Source organism: Dunckerocampus dactyliophorus, chromosome 1 (assembly GCF_027744805.1).
Source record: "Dunckerocampus dactyliophorus isolate RoL2022-P2 chromosome 1, RoL_Ddac_1.1, whole genome shotgun sequence".
Taxonomy (NCBI): Eukaryota; Metazoa; Chordata; class Actinopteri; order Syngnathiformes; family Syngnathidae; genus Dunckerocampus; species Dunckerocampus dactyliophorus.
In genome coordinates, this window is record NC_072819.1 from 45,171,697 (window position 1) to 45,193,428 (window position 21,732).

General features: G+C 40.9%; 2 protein-coding genes across 6 annotated transcripts in view; one reads left to right on the forward strand and one right to left on the reverse strand.

The window, feature by feature from the left end:
• The window catches only part of tpx2 (TPX2 microtubule nucleation factor), a 12,648-nt gene extending 10,762 nt beyond the window's left edge, over positions 1-1,886 (forward strand). For 2 of the 3 annotated variants that reach the window (XM_054769058.1, XM_054769052.1), the window contains exons 15-16: positions 25-191; positions 1,196-1,885. In XM_054769058.1, the coding sequence (XP_054625033.1) occupies positions 25-191; positions 1,196-1,306 (278 nt within the window). In that variant the 3' untranslated portion in view covers positions 1,307-1,885. Of the gene's footprint in view, positions 1-24; positions 192-1,195 lie in introns of all 3 variants that reach the window. The other variant, XM_054769045.1, reaches the window with a different exon arrangement.
• plod1a (procollagen-lysine, 2-oxoglutarate 5-dioxygenase 1a) lies at positions 1,641-21,551 on the reverse strand. 3 transcript variants are annotated; one of them, XM_054769016.1, is made up of 20 exons: positions 21,379-21,551; positions 20,356-20,447; positions 19,666-19,799; positions 17,409-17,572; positions 16,872-16,984; positions 16,728-16,791; positions 13,345-13,442; positions 12,915-13,016; positions 12,618-12,749; positions 11,899-12,020; positions 11,685-11,789; positions 11,471-11,596; positions 10,381-10,522; positions 10,168-10,281; positions 8,549-8,614; positions 6,694-6,798; positions 4,873-5,019; positions 4,478-4,603; positions 4,099-4,224; positions 1,641-2,282 (listed from the first exon to the last, which is right to left on the reverse strand). In XM_054769016.1, the coding sequence occupies exons 1-20, from the start codon at positions 21,464-21,466 to the stop codon at positions 2,127-2,129; spliced, it is 2,322 nt and encodes a 773-aa protein (XP_054624991.1). In that variant the 5' UTR covers positions 21,467-21,551; the 3' UTR covers positions 1,641-2,126. The 3 variants fall into 3 exon arrangements, with proteins under 3 accessions (XP_054624991.1, XP_054625007.1, XP_054625000.1); XM_054769032.1 differs by lacking the exon at positions 4,099-4,224; XM_054769025.1 differs by lacking the exon at positions 4,478-4,603 and having other exon boundaries at positions 1,649-2,282.
• Between the last annotated feature and the right edge of the window lie 181 nt (positions 21,552-21,732).

Consider the following 21,732-nt stretch of genomic DNA (forward strand, 5'->3'; position numbering starts at 1 on the left):
TTAATGCCTTTTACTTTTCCATAGGAGTGGAGGCCTTTGAGCTGGCAACAGAGCGGCGTGCTCGAGACCGCTGTGAGTTTCAGCAGCTACTTTGTGAGAGAGAGGCTCTTTTAGCACACATGGAAGAGCAACATCGACGCGAGCAGGAGGAGAAGCAGAAAATGGAGATCGTCAAGCTACGACAAGAACAAGTGCGTGCCAAAGCAACCGTTCAGTTCTGTTCAGCCACAGGAAAGCTGGAGACTACCCCAGCTGCCTTGGGATGCGTAGAAATTAGGGATGCTCCGATCGATCGGCCACCAAATCATATCGGCAGATTTCCGTTTAATAAAAAAAAAAAAAAAAAAAAAGCCCATCACAAAAACGTATCGGCTTGCGGCGGCAAATCCTACATGTCTGCTCTGTCACGTTAAGGTTGCCCACAAAATGACTCATCTCATATTGAGCTTGACACAGGCTACGCTATCTCAGTTCGACTATTCTTGCATCGTTACACGCTTTGCCTAGCTGTCACTGGCTGGACTTTACTGGGCTGGACTCTAGCTAGCTAGAGTTATCCGCCTTTGATGATTGATATCACGTTCGTGGGGGTACATACTAACTTTCAAGTGTCACGGAACAACTTTACTCTCTTGTTGCCATTATACTAATTATGTCTTGTCCTCAAAACACTGTCGTTTATAAGAGATCAACCACATAGTTTGTCCAGCCATATGTTAGTGATACAATGACAGGGCTGTCCTAGCTCACCAGCTGATTTTGAGTAGCTCACAAATGCATAATGTAACGAGGAAAGGCTGAAATGTTTATTAATAACTGATAACATAAAGCTTTGTTAAATGTTTTCAATAGAAATCCTGGTTTTTAGCCTGTTGTGTATAGGCATTGCTATCTCTGTGCTCACCCTGAACCTCACAACTTTTTTTTTTTTTTTTTTTTCTTGGCGAATTTGCAGTCTTCAAGCTTGGCAGGTCTTTGCTTGCACAAATTTTCCCTTACTGTCCTTTTTTGGTTTATTGGCGAGCCATTTCAGTTGAATGACATGCGTAATAAGAGTTCAACACTCTTCACCACTGCACTTTTCTGAACACTTTAGTGTGGCATATACTGTACTGTAGCAGCTACCATAACGACGATGCAGCAGCATTCTGATCAAACACCTTTTTTTACCTCCCCCCCCCCCCCCCCCCCGCAGGTCCACAAGGCACAACCCATCCGCCACTACAAGACTGTGGAAGTGAAGAAGAGTGACGCTCCACTCACAGTTCCCAAGTCACCCAACTTTTCTGACCGCTTCCGCCTATAATCACATTGCCTGCTTTCTTTGTTTCATCTTTGTTGGTTTTTACTCTATGCAGTGACTCTTTTAGTTGGCATTTTTAACTTCGTTATTTTTTTAAATTTTAAATGTAAAATGACCACAAAACAGAAGTTTCCCCAGTATCTTCAATGTCACTTGACATGTAAATGAAAACGCTTAACATATTTTCGTTTGAATTTGCATGGCCTGACTGAAACAGAAGTGGTCAGACAGTGCCAGTCAGTGCTATGCCATGTGACTGATGTGTGATTGTGTTCTATACCATAGCAGACTTTGACATAGTGTTGTGATTTAAATGTGATGTCTGTGTACAAAGTACCCTGAAATAAAACTACAAAAAGGCAGTGTTGACAGTACAAGTATTTATTGGGCTGACCTGTTTTTTACAGTTAAGGCACAAGAACGGCTGTCATTTCAACATTGAGGTTTTACAAAAAGTGGAGTAAATTTTCGTACCAACCACTATGAGACATATGCCCCACACTGCCAACTTCAGGCACATGAGAGTAGGCGTGGGACTTTTCAGTGGCAACAGTCCCCCGTTATGTGGGAAAAAATAAATACAATTGAAATTTCAACAGTATACTTAGTTGACTTTTTTTTTTTAAGACAATTTACTGGCACTAGTTCCCTTTTTTTGTGTTTTTATAACCCAGGTCTGCCCACTCATTGTTCAACAGAATGTGTCACATTGAAACAAGTGAAGAAGCAGCAGTCAACACTCTGTGTGATGCTTTATAATCTATTTTAAATATGCTGCCAGTGTGTGTGTGTATGTGTCCTCTTGGGTGACGTGTGCCCTCGTTCAGGGGTCCACAAAAGACACTGCAATGTAGCGGACACCGGCCGTGGTGGGCAAGCCTTCGTGATAGTGGGTGAGGCGCCCCGGGTGCATGAGGGCCCAGCCTTTACGTGGAGCATCGATGGAGCAGTCATAGCGTAGGAATCTGCATCCGCCACCCTAAGGTCACAAGCAGACATTGAGACATACCAGCAGAAGTATGCTGTTGTTTCCTGTTTGACTTCATGATAGATTCTGTGGCATTTGTCCACTTTTTAAATATAAAATATATTGAGAAAACGATGTAGGTCTTTACAGGGGAAGGAACCATATTTGGACACTTTTATACTGTAATGTTGAATTTCCCCAACGTGTGATAAATCAAGTCTGTTCTGTCAGCTTTCCCCATTGGTTTTGATTTCACTTGTAGCGGCTAGTTATGTAGGGGGAAAAAAGCTGTTTGAGGGCTTTGCTTCGCGTCACAAACTCCACTATAGAAATGCGTATTTTTCTACACTTCCATTTTTAAACTATTATTTCATGATGAATTAGAAAAACACCCTACACGGAAGCCCTTTTTAATATGTTGCCTTGACTTCGGCTGCATTGTCTATTGCATAATTTTCATTTCGTGTATATCGCTAATGGTTGATAGCAAATGCTAACTGGACGTAACACATGAACTTTTTGTCTAATGAACACTACGTAGCTATTTTTACGGCCATATTACCGGTACTCAGGTTATGTACACAACTATTGAGGAATTATGTGTAATATCTTTGAATTGCGAATCATTTGTTACTGATATTAGCTACGGTGATTACCTGTAAACTTTGAAACTGTATATTATGTTTATATTTAATATTTTATACATGTACAATGTATACTCATATTTAATATTTATCAAGGCAGTAAATATATATTTTCTGTATTTATTATCATAGGAGGTAGATCTTTGGTACTTGGTCATTTTAAAGTAGCTCGCAGGCTGAAAATGTGGGAGTGCCCCTGCTCTGAGGGGTTGACCTCTCGCTTTAAACTTCCACTTTAAATGTCAGCTTTACAAATGCCATGCGTGCCCATCAGGCAGTGTGCCGCAAATGTACCACAAAGTCACATTCAAAGGTAATCACAGCCACCAGCGAAGGTGCGCATTTGTGCTGCCTGCAATTAAACGTATTGTTACTGGACTTTTCAGTTTTAAGACATACACGAGCATACAGTCTGATCATCCAATTTTGTCTTGGTTTTCATACAATATTGCACGCAACAAAGTACTGTAGTGTGTTACTCGAATCAAGTGGCCAAACAAAGCACCCTACGTGTCGCTTAACTCGCCGTCTGTGCATTTTTATTGCGTATGACTGCTAAATAACCCGCCATGGGGCCAGAGAAAGATGTACAACTATAATTATTCAGTATAACATGACATTTTTGGTAATATTCTTGGGTTTCTGGAAATGATTAACAGGATTGATATTATTTCCGATTGGAAAAATGTCCCTGGTTTTCCTACTTTTCGGAACCATTAACAAAAACCAAGGTAGGACAGAACCCACAATGTAGAATAACGTGAACGTCACAAAGTGTGAGCCTGTCAACTAGCAGAAACCAATTATGCTGCTTGATTAGCTCAGTGGATTGAAGATGCAGGGAAATGAGATGGATGCAACAACAAGAACAAAGCCCTTAGCTTTTAGATTCATGATTCATGCAAAAGGGGACAAGCTTACAAATGCGGACTCGATAAAAAAAAATGAAGTGGAAACATGTGAAACACCAGGAATGTGATGGACATGCCAGTCAAAGTGATTCACTTTTAAAGAGGACAAATTGCCTAACTGTACTTTGTTCTGTAGTACTCTACAGCAATGTGAAAACTGTCTTATTAGTCCACATGCGTTCACCCTTCCATCCCACAGATCGATAGAATTGTTCAACTCATTGGCCCAAAATTTTTTCGCAATGTTTTATTCAACATGTAATGGCCACTCACCTGGTAATCAAGGACCTTCTGATTGAGTGCTATGTTTATAGTGAATGTGGAGGCGTCGTGATGTGGCCTCAAAAATGGCTGCTCATCTGGCTTATATCTAACTACAAAGGCCAAGTCAAAATGAGCCTGCAAACACACACAAGAAAGGAAGGAAAGTCATGCAAGCATTCACACAGAAACTGCTGGAGTGGTCACACACAGAGAGTTTGTCGACGCATGTACGGTGGCGCGGCTCCTGCTAAGCAAAGACAAGCATCGGCCTGCGTCCGCATCCAACATTCATGCCCACAGATGGGGGAGAACAAGCAGAGAGTGGCGCGCATCACCCGCATCATCAGTTCCTGAAGCTTTATTACCAGCCTGCTTCTCCCCCGTTTACCTGGTAGTCAACTTCTTTGCTGTTGAGAGCAATGTTTATAGTGAATGTGGAGGCATCATGGTGAGGCTCGAGCAGGGGCTGCTCGTCCGGTTTGTACCTCACCACGAAGTTCAAGGGGGTGGAACACTGGAAGAAGAGGTTTGTCAGCAGAACACGGGACAAGAGCAGAGGAACCAACAAAAGGGGAGAAAAATCAGTTCCAACAGTAGCGTCTTAGCGTTTCGGCTGCAGAACGTAAGGCTCTGGAATCCAAACGGCAGATTAACCAAATGCCTTTTCTCGGGATGCCTCGGTGCTGCTACAAGTCTCCCAAGCAACCACCCGAGTCCCACATCTCCCGCTGTAGCTCACAGGAAGATTTATCTCAACCTCACATAAATGTGCAACTGTCTTACCTTGGTGTAGTAACCAGGGTACATTTTCTCTGTTATGGGCGCAACGTACTGCAGTAAAAACTGTCGCCATTCCTTGTCGAAGTTGACTTGTTTCAGGTGAATGTCGATGGTGGGGACGTTCTCATAGCCACCTTGGATTCTAGTGTCCTGGCAGTCAAAAAAACGTTATCACTCACTCATTAGAGAAGGACAACAACACGTACTGATTACTCCATCACCCTTGATTAAAAAAAGATGACCGTAAATTCTGATGTATAAGCCGCTACTTTTTTCTTAAACCTTGAACCCTGCGGCTTATACAGCGGTGCAGCTAATTTATATCTGTTTATCCGTTCTGAACTACTACGAAATGTTTAAAATACTGTGCTGCTTGCAACTCAGTGAGGAAACAGTAGCTCTCTTTAGCAGGAGCCAATCACAAGCTATCAATGTACTCACACCAGGCTTGTCAACCAATTGCAGGAGGTCATTATATATACCAGCATTACGTTAACAGTCTGACTCATAGTGTCATCTTACAAACAACACTAAACTCATCACACAGCAACTTAACACTCAAAATACCTACCCAATAAATATACAAACATGTACCAATACAAGTTTAAAATGAATTTAAAAAAATATATTTCCCATAATACATTACGTCTGAGCAACGCATTCATGGGGGCGCTGCAATGACATCAGCCTCTCTCTGGGCTCGGGGAAAAACTTAAAAATGTTTATTTTCCATTTTAAACTTGTATTGGGTGTTGTTTGTATGACACCGTGACTCAAAGACTGTCATATCGAGTAATGACCTCCTGCAATTTCCAATTGGATGACCACCTCGTTGTGAGTTTTTTCATAGCACATGATTGGCTCCTGTCAAATAAAGAGCTACCTGGTCCTCACAGACTTGTGCGTGCCACAATATGCCATTTTATGACATGTGGCTTATACACCGGTGCGGCTTATAAATCAGTTTTTTACTCTAAATTTAGTGACTACGTTTAAATGCAGTCAGTATTCAGGTTCAGGTCAATATTCCGGTTTCTGAAACATTCTGGATAACCCGTTTACATGTGACGTGAAAAAAAAAAACAACAAACGCACGGACAATGTTTCGACACACGGTAAACGTCATGACGCAATGCGCGTCATTGCCGCCTCTTTTTCCTGTATCCAAAACCCACAACAACAAAATGAACGCCTTTGTTTGCGTTTTGGTGCTGGTACTGACCCAACACCAGTGCTTGACACTGTTCTGTCTCACGTTCTTCATTAATGGAAGGCGGCAGGCGGGCACATCCATGCTGTATTCGGACACTTTTGAAGATCCGTTCGTACAAACCCTGCTTTGCGTAACTTCTCCGACAGATTTCGCTATTGCGGTACTTTCGACCATAATGTTCATGTCTTTCACCACACTAACGAGGTGGCTTGTTTCCCTCTCCAAAAGTTTGGGGTTTTGCGTGTCGTCATGTTTACAAGTGCTTTCTGCCAAAGACTCACGATTCCTTTCAAACAGAACATGCGCACAACACAAATGAATGTTCCTTTTGATCTGGATATCCCGATAGGCGTACACATGACCCCATTTTCAGGTTAGAAAAGGAGTAACCCAGGGGTAATATTTGGGGTTTTCAAAAGGGTTATTGGTGTTTACATGGCCGTGCGCAACCGGGTCATTGCTAATGTTCCGCTAATGATAGGGTTATTTGACTGCATGTAAACGTACTCATATTTGTGATTATAGTGATTCAATTACTGGTAAACATACAAACAAAATGTGCGCTCCTCACAGATCATTGTGGTCGATTTGCAATAGGATGGTAACCTTACCACATTACCGCCTCCTGACCACTTCCCAAAGTGTTCCATTTCTTCAACCAGGTGGTTGCAAGCGATATCGGACAATATTGGAAACCAGTATACGTCGGGGCAAGGCTGGCAAGCAGAGATGACAAAGCAAGGTTTAAAAGACTATTGATTGACCATGGAAGTCACACCACTACCATGTTATGCTAACATTTTATAGACCGCTGAATGTTGTTCATGTAATACTAATTCATTTAGGCTGCATTATTTTTTTTTAAATAAAGGAAAATGGCACTTTAAAAAAATTTTTGCCCATCATCGCAATCCTTATACACAGATATGAACACATAGGTCTTTCTCTTTTCTGTGCATTCTAAAGATATGAAAATAGATGAAAAGAGACAGCTCATTACTGCATGTCATGGGAAACACTTATTCCGCCTATAAAGCTTTCTGAAAAAAAATCTAAAAAGCGGCAACGACGCTCCATTTACATATGATGTGACGTGCATGTTAGCCAAGCTACAGCGACATTATTATTATTATTATTACTATTAACATTGTTACACCGATCGATCTACGTTACTGCCGCATTGACACTTCACCACAACACACTGGCTAGTACTATCCAGCTAGCGACTAGCTTCCCCACACACTCGCCCAGAGTGCGTCTGCACCGCGCTCACAGTGCCTCAGACCACTACCAACAAGGTAACGCTACATATCGGGAGCTGCCGCCATTGCTGCCGTCTTTGTATTTTGGAGTTTGGGAAAGTTAACACTAGGTGTAGTTCCGGTAATGCTTAAAAATACTGTAAGTATTACATGTTATCAAGGATGTACCCGTTACTACATTGTTACAGCATGTATATAAAACCATAAAACCTTGTTGGAGGTGTTTTAATACCTCCAAGTAATGAGATGTCTCTTTTTTATATCTTTAGAACGTACAGAAAAGAGAACAGAAAAGAAATCACGGTACGAACACATAAATGACAGCACCACATGCAACAGGTAAATAAACACGCGTACAAAACAAGTACCACAAAGCATGCTGGGGAGCCGGAAGGTCTCCCAGCAACGGGAGTGACGTCGGCTCCCAGCATGCCTTGCGTCTCTGTAACTCGCCAGTCATCTCTAATGGTCCTCACAGGGCACACAATTGTATTTGCAAAATACTTAATTACATGACATAATAAAAAAAAATACCAACTGTGTATGGCTAGAGTAATATTTTTGTTTGGCAAACTCTGATCAAATTCCTCCTGACATTGAGTTGACATGTACCGTGTGTATCCTGTTGAAATTCATCCTCTCACTGTCTTGCAATGTGTGGCATGACACTGACCTTGCCTCTGTTGTTTTTGCAGTCATGGCCACAGCCCATGACACGTCATGTGTCCTCGCTTCAAGTAGTATACTGTCATTGTTTTGGAAACCATATAGGATCCATTAGTTGCACTGATAATGTAGTGGTAGATGCTGCTGCCTATTCCTGGCCAGTCCCCTCCCCCAAACTCTCCCGCTAACAGGATTTGCCACTAAAAACTTGGTGTCAGAAGGGGGATCCCTTGCCTGAAAGAACTGCGAGACTAAGACAGAATCATGACTGACTATTCCAGCACCGCCTTCTCAGGATTCTGGACCTTCGACTGCTATCTTCTACTGAATGCACCAATTGTCTTCTTCTGTGAGATAATAAACACCTTTACCAAGGTGACGTCCACAGGAGAGAAACTGTTCACCTGGCTTTTGTTGAAACTTGCGAAAGGAAAACGGTGACCAAGACAAGTGAATTGAGTGTTATACCAATCGCTCAAAAAGCTGAAGTAACTTAGAGGGTGTTGTTAAAATTCAAAATGTCTTCATCCCAACTTACGGTTAAAATGAGTTTATCTTTCATGATGCGAGTGTAGTTCTCATGAATGTAGCGCTCCTGCCAATCCTGAAATAACACACAAAAGATGATATTCAGCTAACTACACAAAACAATCTGACACCGTTTATATTATACAGTGGTGTGAAAAAGTGGTTACCCCACATGTGGTTATCACATTTACATGTTTCAGATCATCAAACTAAATTAAAGTATTAGTCAATGACAACATAGCTGAACACAAAATGCAGTTTTTAAATGAAACTTTTTATTATTAAGGGAGAAAAAATCCAAACCTGTGTGAAAAAGTGATTTCCCCCTAAACCTAATAACTGGTCAATCGTTTGCGGAAACTTGCAATGAGTCTCTTACAGCGCTGTGGAGGAATTTTGTCCCACTCATCTTTGCAGAATTGTTGTCATTCAGCCACATTGGAGGGTTTTCCAGCATGAAGCGCCTTTTTAAGGTCATGCCACAGCATCTCAATAGGATTCAGGTCAGGACTTTGACTAGGCTACTCCAAAGTCTTCATTTTGTTTTCCTTCAGCCATTCAGAGGTGGACTTGCTGGTGTGTTTTGGATCATTGTCCTGCTGCAGAACCCAAGTTGGTTTCAGCTTGAGGTCACAAACAGATGGCTGGACATTCTCCATCAGGATTTTTTGGTAGACAGCAGAATTCATGGTTTCATTTATCACAACAAGTCAGCAAGACCATCACACTACCACCACCACATTTTCTTGTTGTTTTTTCTGAAATGCGACATTACTTTTACGCCAGATGCAATGGGACATATATCTTCCAAAAAGATCTACTTTTGTCTCGTCAGACCAGAGTATTTTCCCAAAGGTCTTGGGGATCATCAAAATGTTTTCTGGGAAAATTGAGACGAGCCTTAATGTTCTTTTTGTTGAGCAGTGGTTTTGGAACTCTTTCCCATGGTGGAGTCATGAACACTGACCTTAACCGAGGCCTTTTGATTTTGTTGTGGGGTCTTTTGTGACCTCTTGGATGAGTAATTTGGGGTAATTTTGCTTGGCCGGACACTCCTGGGAAGTTTCATCACTGTTCCATGTTTTCACCATTTGTGGATAATGGTTCTCACTGTGGTTTGCTAGAGTCCCAAAGGGAGGGACTCACTTTTTCTCACACGGCCATGTAGGTTTGGATTTTTTTCTCCCTTAATAATAAAAAGATTCATTTAAAAACTGCATTTTGTGTTCAGTTTTGTTGTCATTGACTAATGTTTAAATTAATTTGATGATCTAAAACATTTAAGTCTGACAAATGTGCAAAAAAAAAATCAGATAACAGGAAGGGGGCAAACACTTTTTCACACCACTGTATAAACTATCACCACAACTGACGCTGCCATATTCTTAATGTTTACTGGTCTTTTAGGTTTTTGCATGTGGAATAAAAGTAATAAGACCGGCAGAAACCCCTCTATAAAGTTTCATCAACCTTGACTAACAAATGTTTGATTAACGCTGGTCACAAACAAAAAAATGCAGCCAAAAATCATATATAATCTTGTATAGTAATATAAAATACAGTACTATATAGGATGCCTTCTCTGGCATTCACTGTGACATTCAAACCTGATTACTGTATGTTTCCCACCTCAGGATTTTCAAAGATCTGCCACAGATCATTATGCAGATGACTGGTCTGATAGTTTTCTGTTGACAGGATCCGTCCAAAAGTTTGCATGTTGGTTACATACATGAAAACTCCCTGAGGAGAAAGGCAAGGCATTTTATATTTATAATGCATTCCAATTTGCTTTCCATTTATCATACTATGACCGATTAATTTGTCTTATATTTCAATCACCTTATTTCTAACATGTTGACAAAAAGCCATGTCAGGGTCCAAGGAGTGTGAGTGAAACAGATCACTGTCTGAGAGCTCTGAGCGGAGGAGGCTGGCCTTCATCAGGTACACACTCGTTACGTATGGGACATTCCATATTCCCCTGAAAACAGGACAACCTTAGACATTTTATACACCAACATTATTACCAGGCTGTAATAATGGGTTTTGTCTCCCTGACAAAACCCACAATGTCGACAAATTGTTTTGCACCCAAAAGGCAGAGGAAGCCAGCCATCGCACAAAAACTTGGACTTCTGCAAATGCCGAAGGAAGGCAGAAGTTGCGGCTGTAGGGCGCCATTACGGAATAAATGAATCTTTGGTTCATGGAGGATGATGAGGAGGAGGAAAATAGGAAGAGGATGATGAGGAGGAGGAAAATAGGAAGACAGGAGCAATATATTTTAACAAGGATACAAAAACACTGCAGCGGAACGGTGCCAGGACGAAGAGGGACGGTCAGAGAAGTGAAATACATGTGTGTCACTTATTACTTGTGTCCAACCTAGTAGGTTGATCATTAAAATTCAAACAAAATTTGAACTTTTGAGAGTGTTTAAACAAGAGAAATGTGAGAAAATGTTAATGCTTGTCTGAGGAAAGTGTACAAGGTGTATGGTGAGGGGTTTTACAGCCTTGTGTAATCATTGTAAAAAATTAAAGTTGGCTACTTCGCGAATTTCACTTATTGCGGGTTGTTTTGGGAACCTATCCCCTGCCATAAACGAGGGAAGACTACACATACACATATACATATATTTATCCCTTTCATTCATCATTTATATGTATTATATGGACTGTATTTAGAATTGTTTTATGTATGTGAAATTATAATTGTAAAACATGTTTTATGTTAACATTGTTGGCTTTCTGGAACGTAGGAATTGGATTTCCATTACTTCTGATGGGAAAATTGATTCGGTTAGCATACGTTTCGGTTAGAGTCGAACCTCGTGGGACGGATTAACAACACTAGCCATGGTTCCTCTGTATCATGACAAAACAATATTTTCAATAGAAGGAAAATGAACAACGTTTAAGTAACCTACGTCCTGTGTCCGTGAACGATGTCCACGTAGTCCTCAGACCGGGCATAGTAGCCATTTGCGCTGAGGGCTCCCCAGAAGTTGCTCCACAATCGGCCACTACGGGTCAACATTGGTGCCACAATAGGTCTAAAAAGCAATTGAAGAAGCGTTATTAGAATTCTAAATCTGTCTGAATACAGTCGGTGAAATTTAGTAGTCAACATTTGATACTTGCAGGTTTTGTTCGATCAGAGTTTTAAGAGTGTTCTCATTCTTCAAAACCACTTCAATGTCCAAGCTGAAGAAATAGTCACAGTCTGCCTGCTTCCTGCACATATCACTGAAAGAGATGAAACAGAATAGAGGAAAATGTTAAAAACAGAGAAACATGTGTCAAGATGTAGATCGAGTCAATTTACTGAAAACTGTGTTGTGACTTGGTGACTCACAAGCCCATGTTGCGTGCAGTTGCTCCATCTAACCCTTCTTCGGGCCCAATGAACTTGACATCCAGGTAAAGACTTCCATAATCCTGCAGGAAAGAACTAACCTCACGCTCATGGTGCAGTTCCTGTAAAACAATACATATAAATATTTAATAGAAGCAGTGGTGTGCCCTCAGGGCCAGCAAGGCCTTCTCCGCTGGCCTAAACACTACACACACAGAAGCACTGATCAACATTTACAACTTAAATTGTAGTATTTGTTCCATGAAATCTTATTTTCATTTCTTAGCGCATCTCTTGGCTGCACAGCCTCCGATAGTGTACGTGTTTCCAATCAAATTTCAGCCTTCAGAATCAGGAGTGCTGGCCCACGTCACATACACACTAGTAGCAACTCTTTAACCAATCAGATTTACACGAATAACATCAGCATATTTGCGTCAGGAGACATTAGCCAACAAAAACCTATCCAGGAGAAGCCAATTCCATCTTTTGTCTGATATCATTCCAATTCTACAATTTTGTCACTTTGATCTCGGCCACTTAACCCTAAAAATAATCAAATCTAAATCAGATAGTCCTGATGAGTAGATCAGACATGTGACTTGCTTCGGGGCGTGTCATAGTAACATCCAACTCTGTACACCACTGATTGATGAGGCCATTGTACACACCTGCAGTCAGGTGATAACATGACATCAAAGTAAAGCTTGTCCTTTTACCTTGTTGAAAACAAAGAGTTTGAGCCTATTCTTGGGATACTGGAGCTTCACCAGGCGTTCGAAAAACACACCGACAAAGGGGGTGGGCTGCTGAATGAAGACACCAATCACCACCAAGGGATATTCGTCTTCCTGATGGGGGGAAAATATTGATTGTCAGGAGAAAGTGATCATCTGTTTCATGCACACCAGCTGATCAGAAAACACTCTGAACATCAAAAGTAAACTTAAAATGAAGCTGGTAACGCAGAGTTGTTAGAAGACAATGCTGCCTCTCAGCAAATATTTGTTACAAACCTTTAGAGATGCGAGTGGGAGTAGATCCTTGTGACACACGGTGCAGCCGGTCTCAAACGTCCATGTGTTTGGTATGTAGTTACCCAGGTAGTTAACCTGAAGCTGCAAAACAACGTCTTCTTGTAGGTTATCGCATCTCTTAATATCCAGCAAAATAGCATTTTGTAAGCGGTATGACAAAGGGTACATTCTCGGGACATCAAAAAGTGAATACAAGTATCCTCAAAATGTGGCATGACTGTCCACATTCTGCTAATTCTGAAAATCTGCTAATCTTTACAATAAAACAACATTATGATTGTTGTTTTACTAATTTGCTGCTTTGGCTGAGTAGCCTAGATTGACCCTTAAATAAACACCTTACTACATCAATTCAGTGCCAAAAGAAGATCCAAATATAAAGTCGTCATACTGTGGGACTAGTAAGTACCTTGGTCGGTCCGTTCCCATGAATGATGACAGGTAGAGTATCATACAGCAAATTTCTGGCTCGTACATGTCCATCCTCAAATTTTAACACCACCTCATCTGCAAACGCAACACACACATACACACAACATTCACTTAGAGATGTTCACTCATCTACTGCTTCGTGCCTAAGGAGGGCCTAGGCAGGGTGTTCATGTCTCCTGCTTCTATATACAGCGTGAGTCTGAAGCCCCGTTTTCATCATTTGGATCAGTAGGATGTTACCTATGAGAGCTTTAACACCCCAACCTCACGTACACCTAACAAATTCCTTTCTTGGAAAAAAATCCGGGAGAAACTGCAGAGCACAGCTCATGTTTAAACCTGCCATCCCCGTCTAGGCAGCTGCAACCTGTTTCATTGTGATATACATTCTATACCAGAGAAATCCTTTTTTTTAATGTATTTTTATTTTTTTAACAATACCATCTTGCCCTCACAGCCACTGGCGAGAAAAATTCTGGCCAAATATAATGACAAATATAATTGAAGACCCCTGGTATATGGGTCAGTCTCCTGAAAGGGGTACCAGAGAGGGTGCTGTCACAGACTACAGTCATTTGCAGCAATAAACAAATAAAAAGATACGGCAAACATATTGAATAAACAGGGGAAACAGTTTTGAATATTTTATTCTGGCCTGTTGTGTATAAAACACAAAATTATGTCAATTTCAGCCCGTTTGTGCATCGCCATCTTTTGACGTGCAAAAGTGTGTCACAAAGAAAGAAATAACACCAAACGATGGAACTTACATTTCTAAAGTATAACCCCTCATTGTGGAACAAACGCATTTTGCTGAATCCGAAACCTGTGTGCGTACCAAATGTAACCAGCGCTGCACGCAATGTAACTAAAATTGAATCGCACAAGACTACAATGACAAATGAGCTGACCTCTGCCTTGACACACAATGTGAAATTCTAAGTATTTGCATGTTATTTCTTCATTTTTCAGCCCAAATTCTGACAGTAGTGAAAATGAAATATGGCATAATGTCCAGGATATTTGTTCCCTTCAGGATTTCTGCTGATATATTTTTTCTAATCAATACACTTTGAGGAAGTACTTTTTTTTTTTTTTTTTTTTACAACATGCTTCCATATTTATTTATTTACTTAAGATAGGGACAGTACATATTGGTGAACATGTACGTTATATACAAATATGTCAGATTCTAGCCAAAGTTAAATTTCAATCTGTTGTCCCCGGTAAGCTTGATGTTAAACACAATAAGACAGTGAAAACTAGGGATATTGCATTTTTGCCGATCGTGATGAAATCGTGATGAAAGAAAATCCTCATTATGTATTCGCTCTTCACGCTCTGTGATTGGCCAGTCACACAGAGCGACCGCCCCTCCCGGAACACATTGTGCAGGCTGGAGCCGCAGAGGAGGTGAGCGGTGCCTCATTCAAGTACACGGCGCAATTGGCAAGTTGAAAACGGCTCGTGTGGCGTTGCCTCTGCTTTATTAGGGTTTTCCTCGGCTCGCCTCTATTTCGGCCAAAACATTATGTACACCTGCACAGCTGCATCAAACATTCTGTCTGTATGGCTATCGTACTACATTTGATACATAATCGGGGTCAAATATTACACCCCTCTCAATACGTTGCAGTATGCAATCCTAAACATGTTTCGTAATGTATGCGGTGCATTTCACAAGACAGCTCGAGCGTCAGTCACTGACGGTTTTTTTCGTCTGCTTGCTTATAATTTGGCTAGTGGTATAATGTAAAATTTTGCTTGTACGCGCTGTTTTTGAGAAAAATACAGTGAACAAGGCGGACAGATTATGTCCCTCTTTGCCATCACTTAATTTTCTTAGTTTGTATGAATCACCGACTTCACACAAGTCTTACAGATGACTTACACGCATACATAGTACAACTGAATAATAATATAGCAACTTATGATCAATTCATGTCAATTTCAGACTTAAAATAATGTAACGATTTACGCCCAGCCCATTTCCTGTTTACGCCCCGCACACTCAGAGTACAGATAATAATTTAGATAATTTAGATGGGTGAACAGATACAGATGCAGCTAGTGGTGTACTCGCTCAGCCCTAGTTAAAAACAATTTAAAACGCATTAAAAGGCTAAACATAATAAAACACATACAGTAATAAAAACCTTACAACTGAATTACATTACACAAGACACTTAGAGAATACACATAGCTAGTTGAAATGATTGAGGCTAAGCGCTGAAATGCATCGTCCATGCACCGTCCAGAATAAAATAAAATAAGATACATTGGCTGTTGTCATGGGCAGTACTCTACACCTGGCCATTGTCATAATCACACACCTGTTTGGACATAAGCCACTCCTTTAGGTGAAGGTAGAAGGTGAAGTGTGTTACTGCAGTACAAACTAACAATGTTTTAAAGAACATGGTGTTAGTCTTGCAGAGTTTGAAGCGAGTTCCATCCACTAGCTCTGTGTTACATGCAAGACACATCGCTATTTTGGAGCATGTTTGTGACAATATAAGGTAAGCTTAAAGCATTTATAGTGATAGCTATAGATGATACAGCGATGTACATTTATTTAATACTTCATTTTAATATGCAGATTGGTTAGAAAATAACTCAGTTTTGCTTGCTGTGTCACGCTTTTGGTACCCCGTTCAGGAGGCTGATCCACAGACTGTACAGTCGTCCCTCGCCACTTTCGCAGCTTTCCCAGCTTCACCCCATCGTGTTCTTTCCAAATATACTGTATTTATTTGAAAAATCATACTGTGGTTCCTCGCTGTTTCACGGGTGACTGTGGCCTTTTATTAGTAAAAAAGATGCATATTTAAGCAACTTGTATGTGTTTTTTTTGGCCTAAATTAAGCATTTTGGAGCATAAAATGCAAAATGATGTGTGGCATCCTTCTGTCTCCATAGACAATGGTAGCGCCCCGGTTGGTCAATATTCAGACTTGTTGAGAGCAGTGTCTGGCGTGGCTCAGCAGTCCAATTCTGGCATGAGAGTCTCTGTCATGTCAAGTCACAATTTTACAAGAATAAACTTGCAATATTATGAGAAAAAAATAATTGAGAAGAAAATTTACAAGAAAAAGTTGAAATATTTGAAAAAGAAAAAAAAAACAGCAAAAATTTGGAAAAAAGAGCAAAATTCATACTAACAATGTGCTTTTTCACCTATATTACAAAGTTAAGATGCAGTTTTTTTTCTTAAAAATATATATAACTTCTTAGCATGTCTTTTACAAAATATCAAAGTGGCCCTTGCATCCTTTCATGTGTCAGTATGTGACCCTCGGTGGAAAAAAAGTGGACACCCCTGGCCTGCAAAGTGAAGAAAGAATAAGAGATTTCACTCACCAAGGGCTCCATGAAGGTTCTGAAACAATCTGCATTTACTGTCCAGTGTGATATTTATAGATTTCTGAAAGATAGCAACAGATGTTTAATGGGATAACGAAACGACAAAGCAGCAAATCTAAAACTTAGTGTCCTCTGTCTTACTCTTTTATCTGGATTGATATAAATCTTGGTGAAAAAGAGCTGATCGCTGTCGTTGTCTGCTCCCGCCCAGTCAGCAACCATTTCTTTGATGTTGGGCAGGTAGCCAATGAAGCCTGAGGAAAGCAGTAAACTAGTGTAAACAGGCGCTCTGGCACCTTGCTGTGTGCCGTGACGTGCTTAAGTTGACACACAAAAAGCTTTCATTATAACCACCAGGTTTACTTTTTATGGCCTCTGCCGTGTGCTTACTTCATGTAAATGTTCTTGTTCCTACAAAGGTGGTCTTTCTCTCCAGCTACAGTAACTACATGTTTTAAAATTTTGCTGAAACAAACCATCTCTGCTTAGACTGAAATCCCAAATGAATGATAGAATGGAGGCAAAGTCACATGATCACTAAGCTACCTGACTGTAAAAAAACAATCTACCTGTATAATTGAGAAGAGATGAAGCTGAAATATCTTGCCATGAATAATAACTGAGTGATAACCATTCCCTATACACAACAGAAAATTAATGCGGTAAATGAGCTCATACCTCCTGAGCCGAGGAACCTGTTGCCCTCCCGGACATGTGGGTGTTTATCCTCCAAGTGTCTGTCAGGCCAAATCAAGCTCTCAGACGAGAACACCACCTTGTGTTTGGCCTGCACAAACTTCTTTAGCAGTTCTTTGGGACTTGAGGCGAAAATCACATCGTAGCTGTGCGACACAGGAAGGAAAGTTCTGAAATGCTGCTGCAGTCCAACACAGAAGTGGTCAGTGACAAATCCAAACACGGCCTCAGCTCATAACTAACATCCAAGCACGACCTCAGCTCATAACTAACTCATTAGCTCCGAGGATGTGTCTTTTTTCTTTAGGTTTTTATTTTTTTTGTGGTACTTAAAAAAAAGGACAAGCCTCAAAGTGTTAAAAGGAAAGCTCCACTTTTTTTGCCCATCATCTGCAATCTTTACGTGAGACATGAACACGTATCTTTCCCTTTTCTGTGCATTCTAAAGAGAGAAAACAGCTAGAATGATTCTTCCTATAAAGCCCTCTGAACAAAAACACCAGCAATGTTTCATTTGCATCACGTGACCTGCATATTAACCAATCTACAGCACCATTGTTATTGTAGGAGCTAACACCGAAGAACTACTTTTCTGGCCTAGTGACACAGCGCCTCCCTCCCAGCGCCACTCACACAAATCGTCTCAGGCCACTATTGAGAGCTAGCTAACAATACCGGACCTGTTGCTGCATCGCCTGTGAGTTTGAAAAATGCAACGCTAGGTTATAAATCATGCCTCGTACGTGTACAGTAGAACGCTGCGGCAAAAAGCTGAAAAGTTGGTCAATTTTGAGACTCGGCTAGATGTTCGTTTGCTCACAACATTTTATACCTGAGAACTATGTTGAATTTACCATCTCAACGGTGAGCACAAGCCTGAAAAATAACAGCATTTTTAAAAAAATCAGTTTTTTAAAAATTATTATTATTATTATTATTATTATTATGAAACCTCCAGTGGTCTTAGATGTTCTTAATGGGAGGCCCCCGAAATAAAACACGAATAACAAAAAGTGAATAAAAAGAGTCAAAATTAAGCCTGAAGTCAGCTGGGATAGGCTCCAGCATGCCCCCATAACCATGGTGAAGACGAGCAGCATAGAGAATGTATGAATGAATGAATGAAAAATGTCCCGCCCACTCACTTGACAGTACATTCACAATATCAGTAATCAGAGTCAAAAGAAAACTCAGTTAATGAATGCAATTGCTCCCTCCGTGAGCTGCTGGATGATAGGCAGGCACGGCAGTGGTGTCAACCACGGCAATGAAGCCAACTCGCCCTGACCGGCAAGGCTCGGTGGAGAACGGCGAGAAGCGAGGAGGGTGAGGAGGAAGTGTTGGCCGTCAACGCCAGTGCAGCGTGAGTCCTTGAGTAAAATGGCAGTGTTTGTGATGCAGCTCATTAACTAATTCAATCCCAGCCATTTTGCAAAAGACAACCCCTTCGGTACCGGCCATTTTAGACGATTTTCACTGATCTTTCAAGACACACAGAACATTGTGTTCTATGGCTATATAAGCATGGAACCTACCACAAGAAAGATTAGACTCCCGTCTTCCATCAGAAAAGAAAAATGTGTTTCTACCTTTTTCTATTCTTTAGCAATCAGCAGTAGAACATAGCTTAAGTTTCAGGAAAATATCAGTTCCTGACTAAAACAGCTTTTTGTGAAGACATTTCAAGCATAGCTTTCACTTAGACACAAACTTTGCTTTTGTGACAGCTAACTACCGAAACAACTATACCAACATAAACAACACAAAATAGGGGTTGCCTTACATCAAAATAACTATTTATTTATAAATATACCACCATGAACCATTTACAATTTTCACATTTGGAACTGAATTCTGTGCGCGCATGCGTGCGTGGGCATGCATTAAAATGTCCCTCCAATGCGTAATCTTCTGCAAACTACACTCCTCCACGCTCACTCACTTCCTCCATTGAAATGACCCCTGCTGAGCTCTCATCAAACGCACTTCTGCCACCTCGTCGCCGCTTCTATGGTTTAGAAGTTCTGTGAAATGTTACATTCACAGCAGAGTTGCATCATCACGTCTTTGTACAAAAAGACTTAAAAGACATGTGAGTATGTTCTTGTAATCGGGCGTTCGAGATTATAGAAATGTAGAAATACGTCTTTGGTATTCAAAGAGTTGTGTATTTTTTTTTATGCAGCAATTAGATGGCAAGCTAGTGTGAATTGAGACATTTTTTGTGCAGCCCTATTACCTGTCAATAAAAAGAATAACTTTGTCCTCATCCTTCATTTCCTCCAAGGCGTCTTTTAGAATTCGCACTTTTTGACCTCCTCCAGGGGTTGACAAGAAGTCGCCTCCTTTCCATTTCTGGCCCCGACCAAGGACCTGTAAACACACAGGACAAATAATGAATGAATATATGTACAGTGTTTCATAAATACAGTCATGGACAAATCTTTCGGGAGTGATTTCTTTCTTCCTGTTCTTCGATAACCCTGCAGCCTCAGTACTTTTTAAGGAAACATTTTAAGTGTCTGTTATATGCTGAAACAAGCCATTTTTGTGGGCATCATTAAAATGAAAAATTTGTTATTGAAGAGCAAAGAACACAACTTTTGGCCACGGCAATATGAATATGTACAATATTATTGTACAAGGAAATGTTTCCAAGGAAATGTAATCCTGATCTAATCCACATACCATTTTAGGAAAAGGCAAATAGCTTGTTATTAATAAATCACTAACTGTTTCCATGCACTATTTTTTTGTGGTACCACTCTAACGGAGCCTAGTAGAAGTGCTTCAGGGGTAATATTTTCTTTATTACTACAAATAAGCATGTTTTCACACATCAAAACAATATAAAAAGGTTTAATTGTGGGACACAAAGTGAACATTCATGTTTTCTTTCAAACAATACAGAAGACGCTCGGTTTCCTACCTTGACAGTGTAATTAAAGTGTCTCGCTGATCTCAAGAAACGCCTGAAGCCATCAGTCTCCTTAGTTGCAACTGTCACCACCAAAAGTTGGTCTGGAAGGAGAGGAATTTGTCATGACATCTGAAGATGACACCTCTCAACACACTTATTAAATAGACTGGTGACAACAGTGGGCTGAAGCTGGAGACGTTGCAGTCAATGAGGGACAAGAGACCACATCCTGTCAATTAAACCCCAACATTTGTTTATACTACCATCGAGTATACTATCCGTTTTTTCCATATTATGGTATTCTGTATATGTAACATGACATCTGTTGTACAGTTAACCCAGTATTACGCTATATGTCTGTGCCCTCACGCTTCAAGCAAGAACGTGTTGTCTATTTTTATACATATATAACCGGGTGTCCAAAGTGCGGCCCGGTGGCCATTTGCGGTACAGGATTCTTTTTTATTATCCTGTAAAAGCAAAAGTGGGAACAATAGAGTTAAAAGGCACAATGTCAAGACAAAAAGCTGAAATGTTATTATTTCACACTTTTGAGTGCATCATGAACACACTCAAAATGCTACGTATGGAAGTCCTCGAGTTGAGACGACACATGCTCCTACGTGACTCCATGCCGCTGTGCCAGTCGTTTCGTTGAAATCGAGCACACGTTTTCATCGTTAAAGATTTAATCCCATGGGAGAGCAAGTGTGGCGGAAACAAACATGAGCAGTGCTGTCCACGTCAGCGACACCGACTGACTTTTTCTTTCACGGCCGGAGGGGCAAATGTATATTCCCTCATTTCCTCTCAACTCTTTGGAAGAAACCCCGCGGTGTATGTAAAATGCTCAACACAACGACCGCATTAAAACGACCAAACTCGAGGACGCAGCTAAAGCTAACTGTATCAAAAAAGTATCCCATGTTTAAAGACACACGTTGTGTAAAGCTTTTTGAGCCTGTTTTGTGTCATTAGCTGTGATGTGTGAGGCCATTGCCACTAACCCCCTAACTAACCAAGGTGGATTACCTTCTTTGAGGTGTTGCTCGTCACAGTCACTCAGTGGAAGGAGTGTGCAGATAAGAAGGACGGGCAGCAACAGGAGGCAAAGTTTCATCTTGGGAATTTACAATATCCGTTTAACGGGATGGCTGGAGTGTGGAATCCTGAAACTTCCCCTGTTGACTGGCCCGTGCTTGTAAAGGACGAGTGGCTTTAAACGCCTCTCTCTCTCTCTCTCTCTCTCTCTCTCTCTCTCTCTCTCTCACTCTCTCCCGCCCTGTCTCCCCCTCTCCCTCCCAAATGCTTTCAAGTGCTTGTGAACAAACAAAAAGTGCAAACAAAGAGTCCTTGGATTTAAGATCAGTGGATCACAGTCACCTC

What these genes read in the sequence shown, in the direction of transcription:
- plod1a (XM_054769016.1), bottom strand. Translation starts at nt 21,466, where the DNA reads ATGAAACTTTGCCTCCTGTTGCTGCCCGTCCTTCTTATCTGCACACTC. An exon ending in ACTGCACGCAACATGGGCTT is followed by an intron (nt 11,790 to 11,898) that starts GTGAGTCACCAA and finishes CATCTCTTTCAG; the next exon opens with TGATATGTGCAGGAAGCAGG. An exon ending in ATCGTTCACGGACACAGGAC is followed by an intron (nt 10,523 to 11,470) that starts GTAGGTTACTTA and finishes TCCTGTTTTCAG; the next exon opens with GGGAATATGGAATGTCCCAT.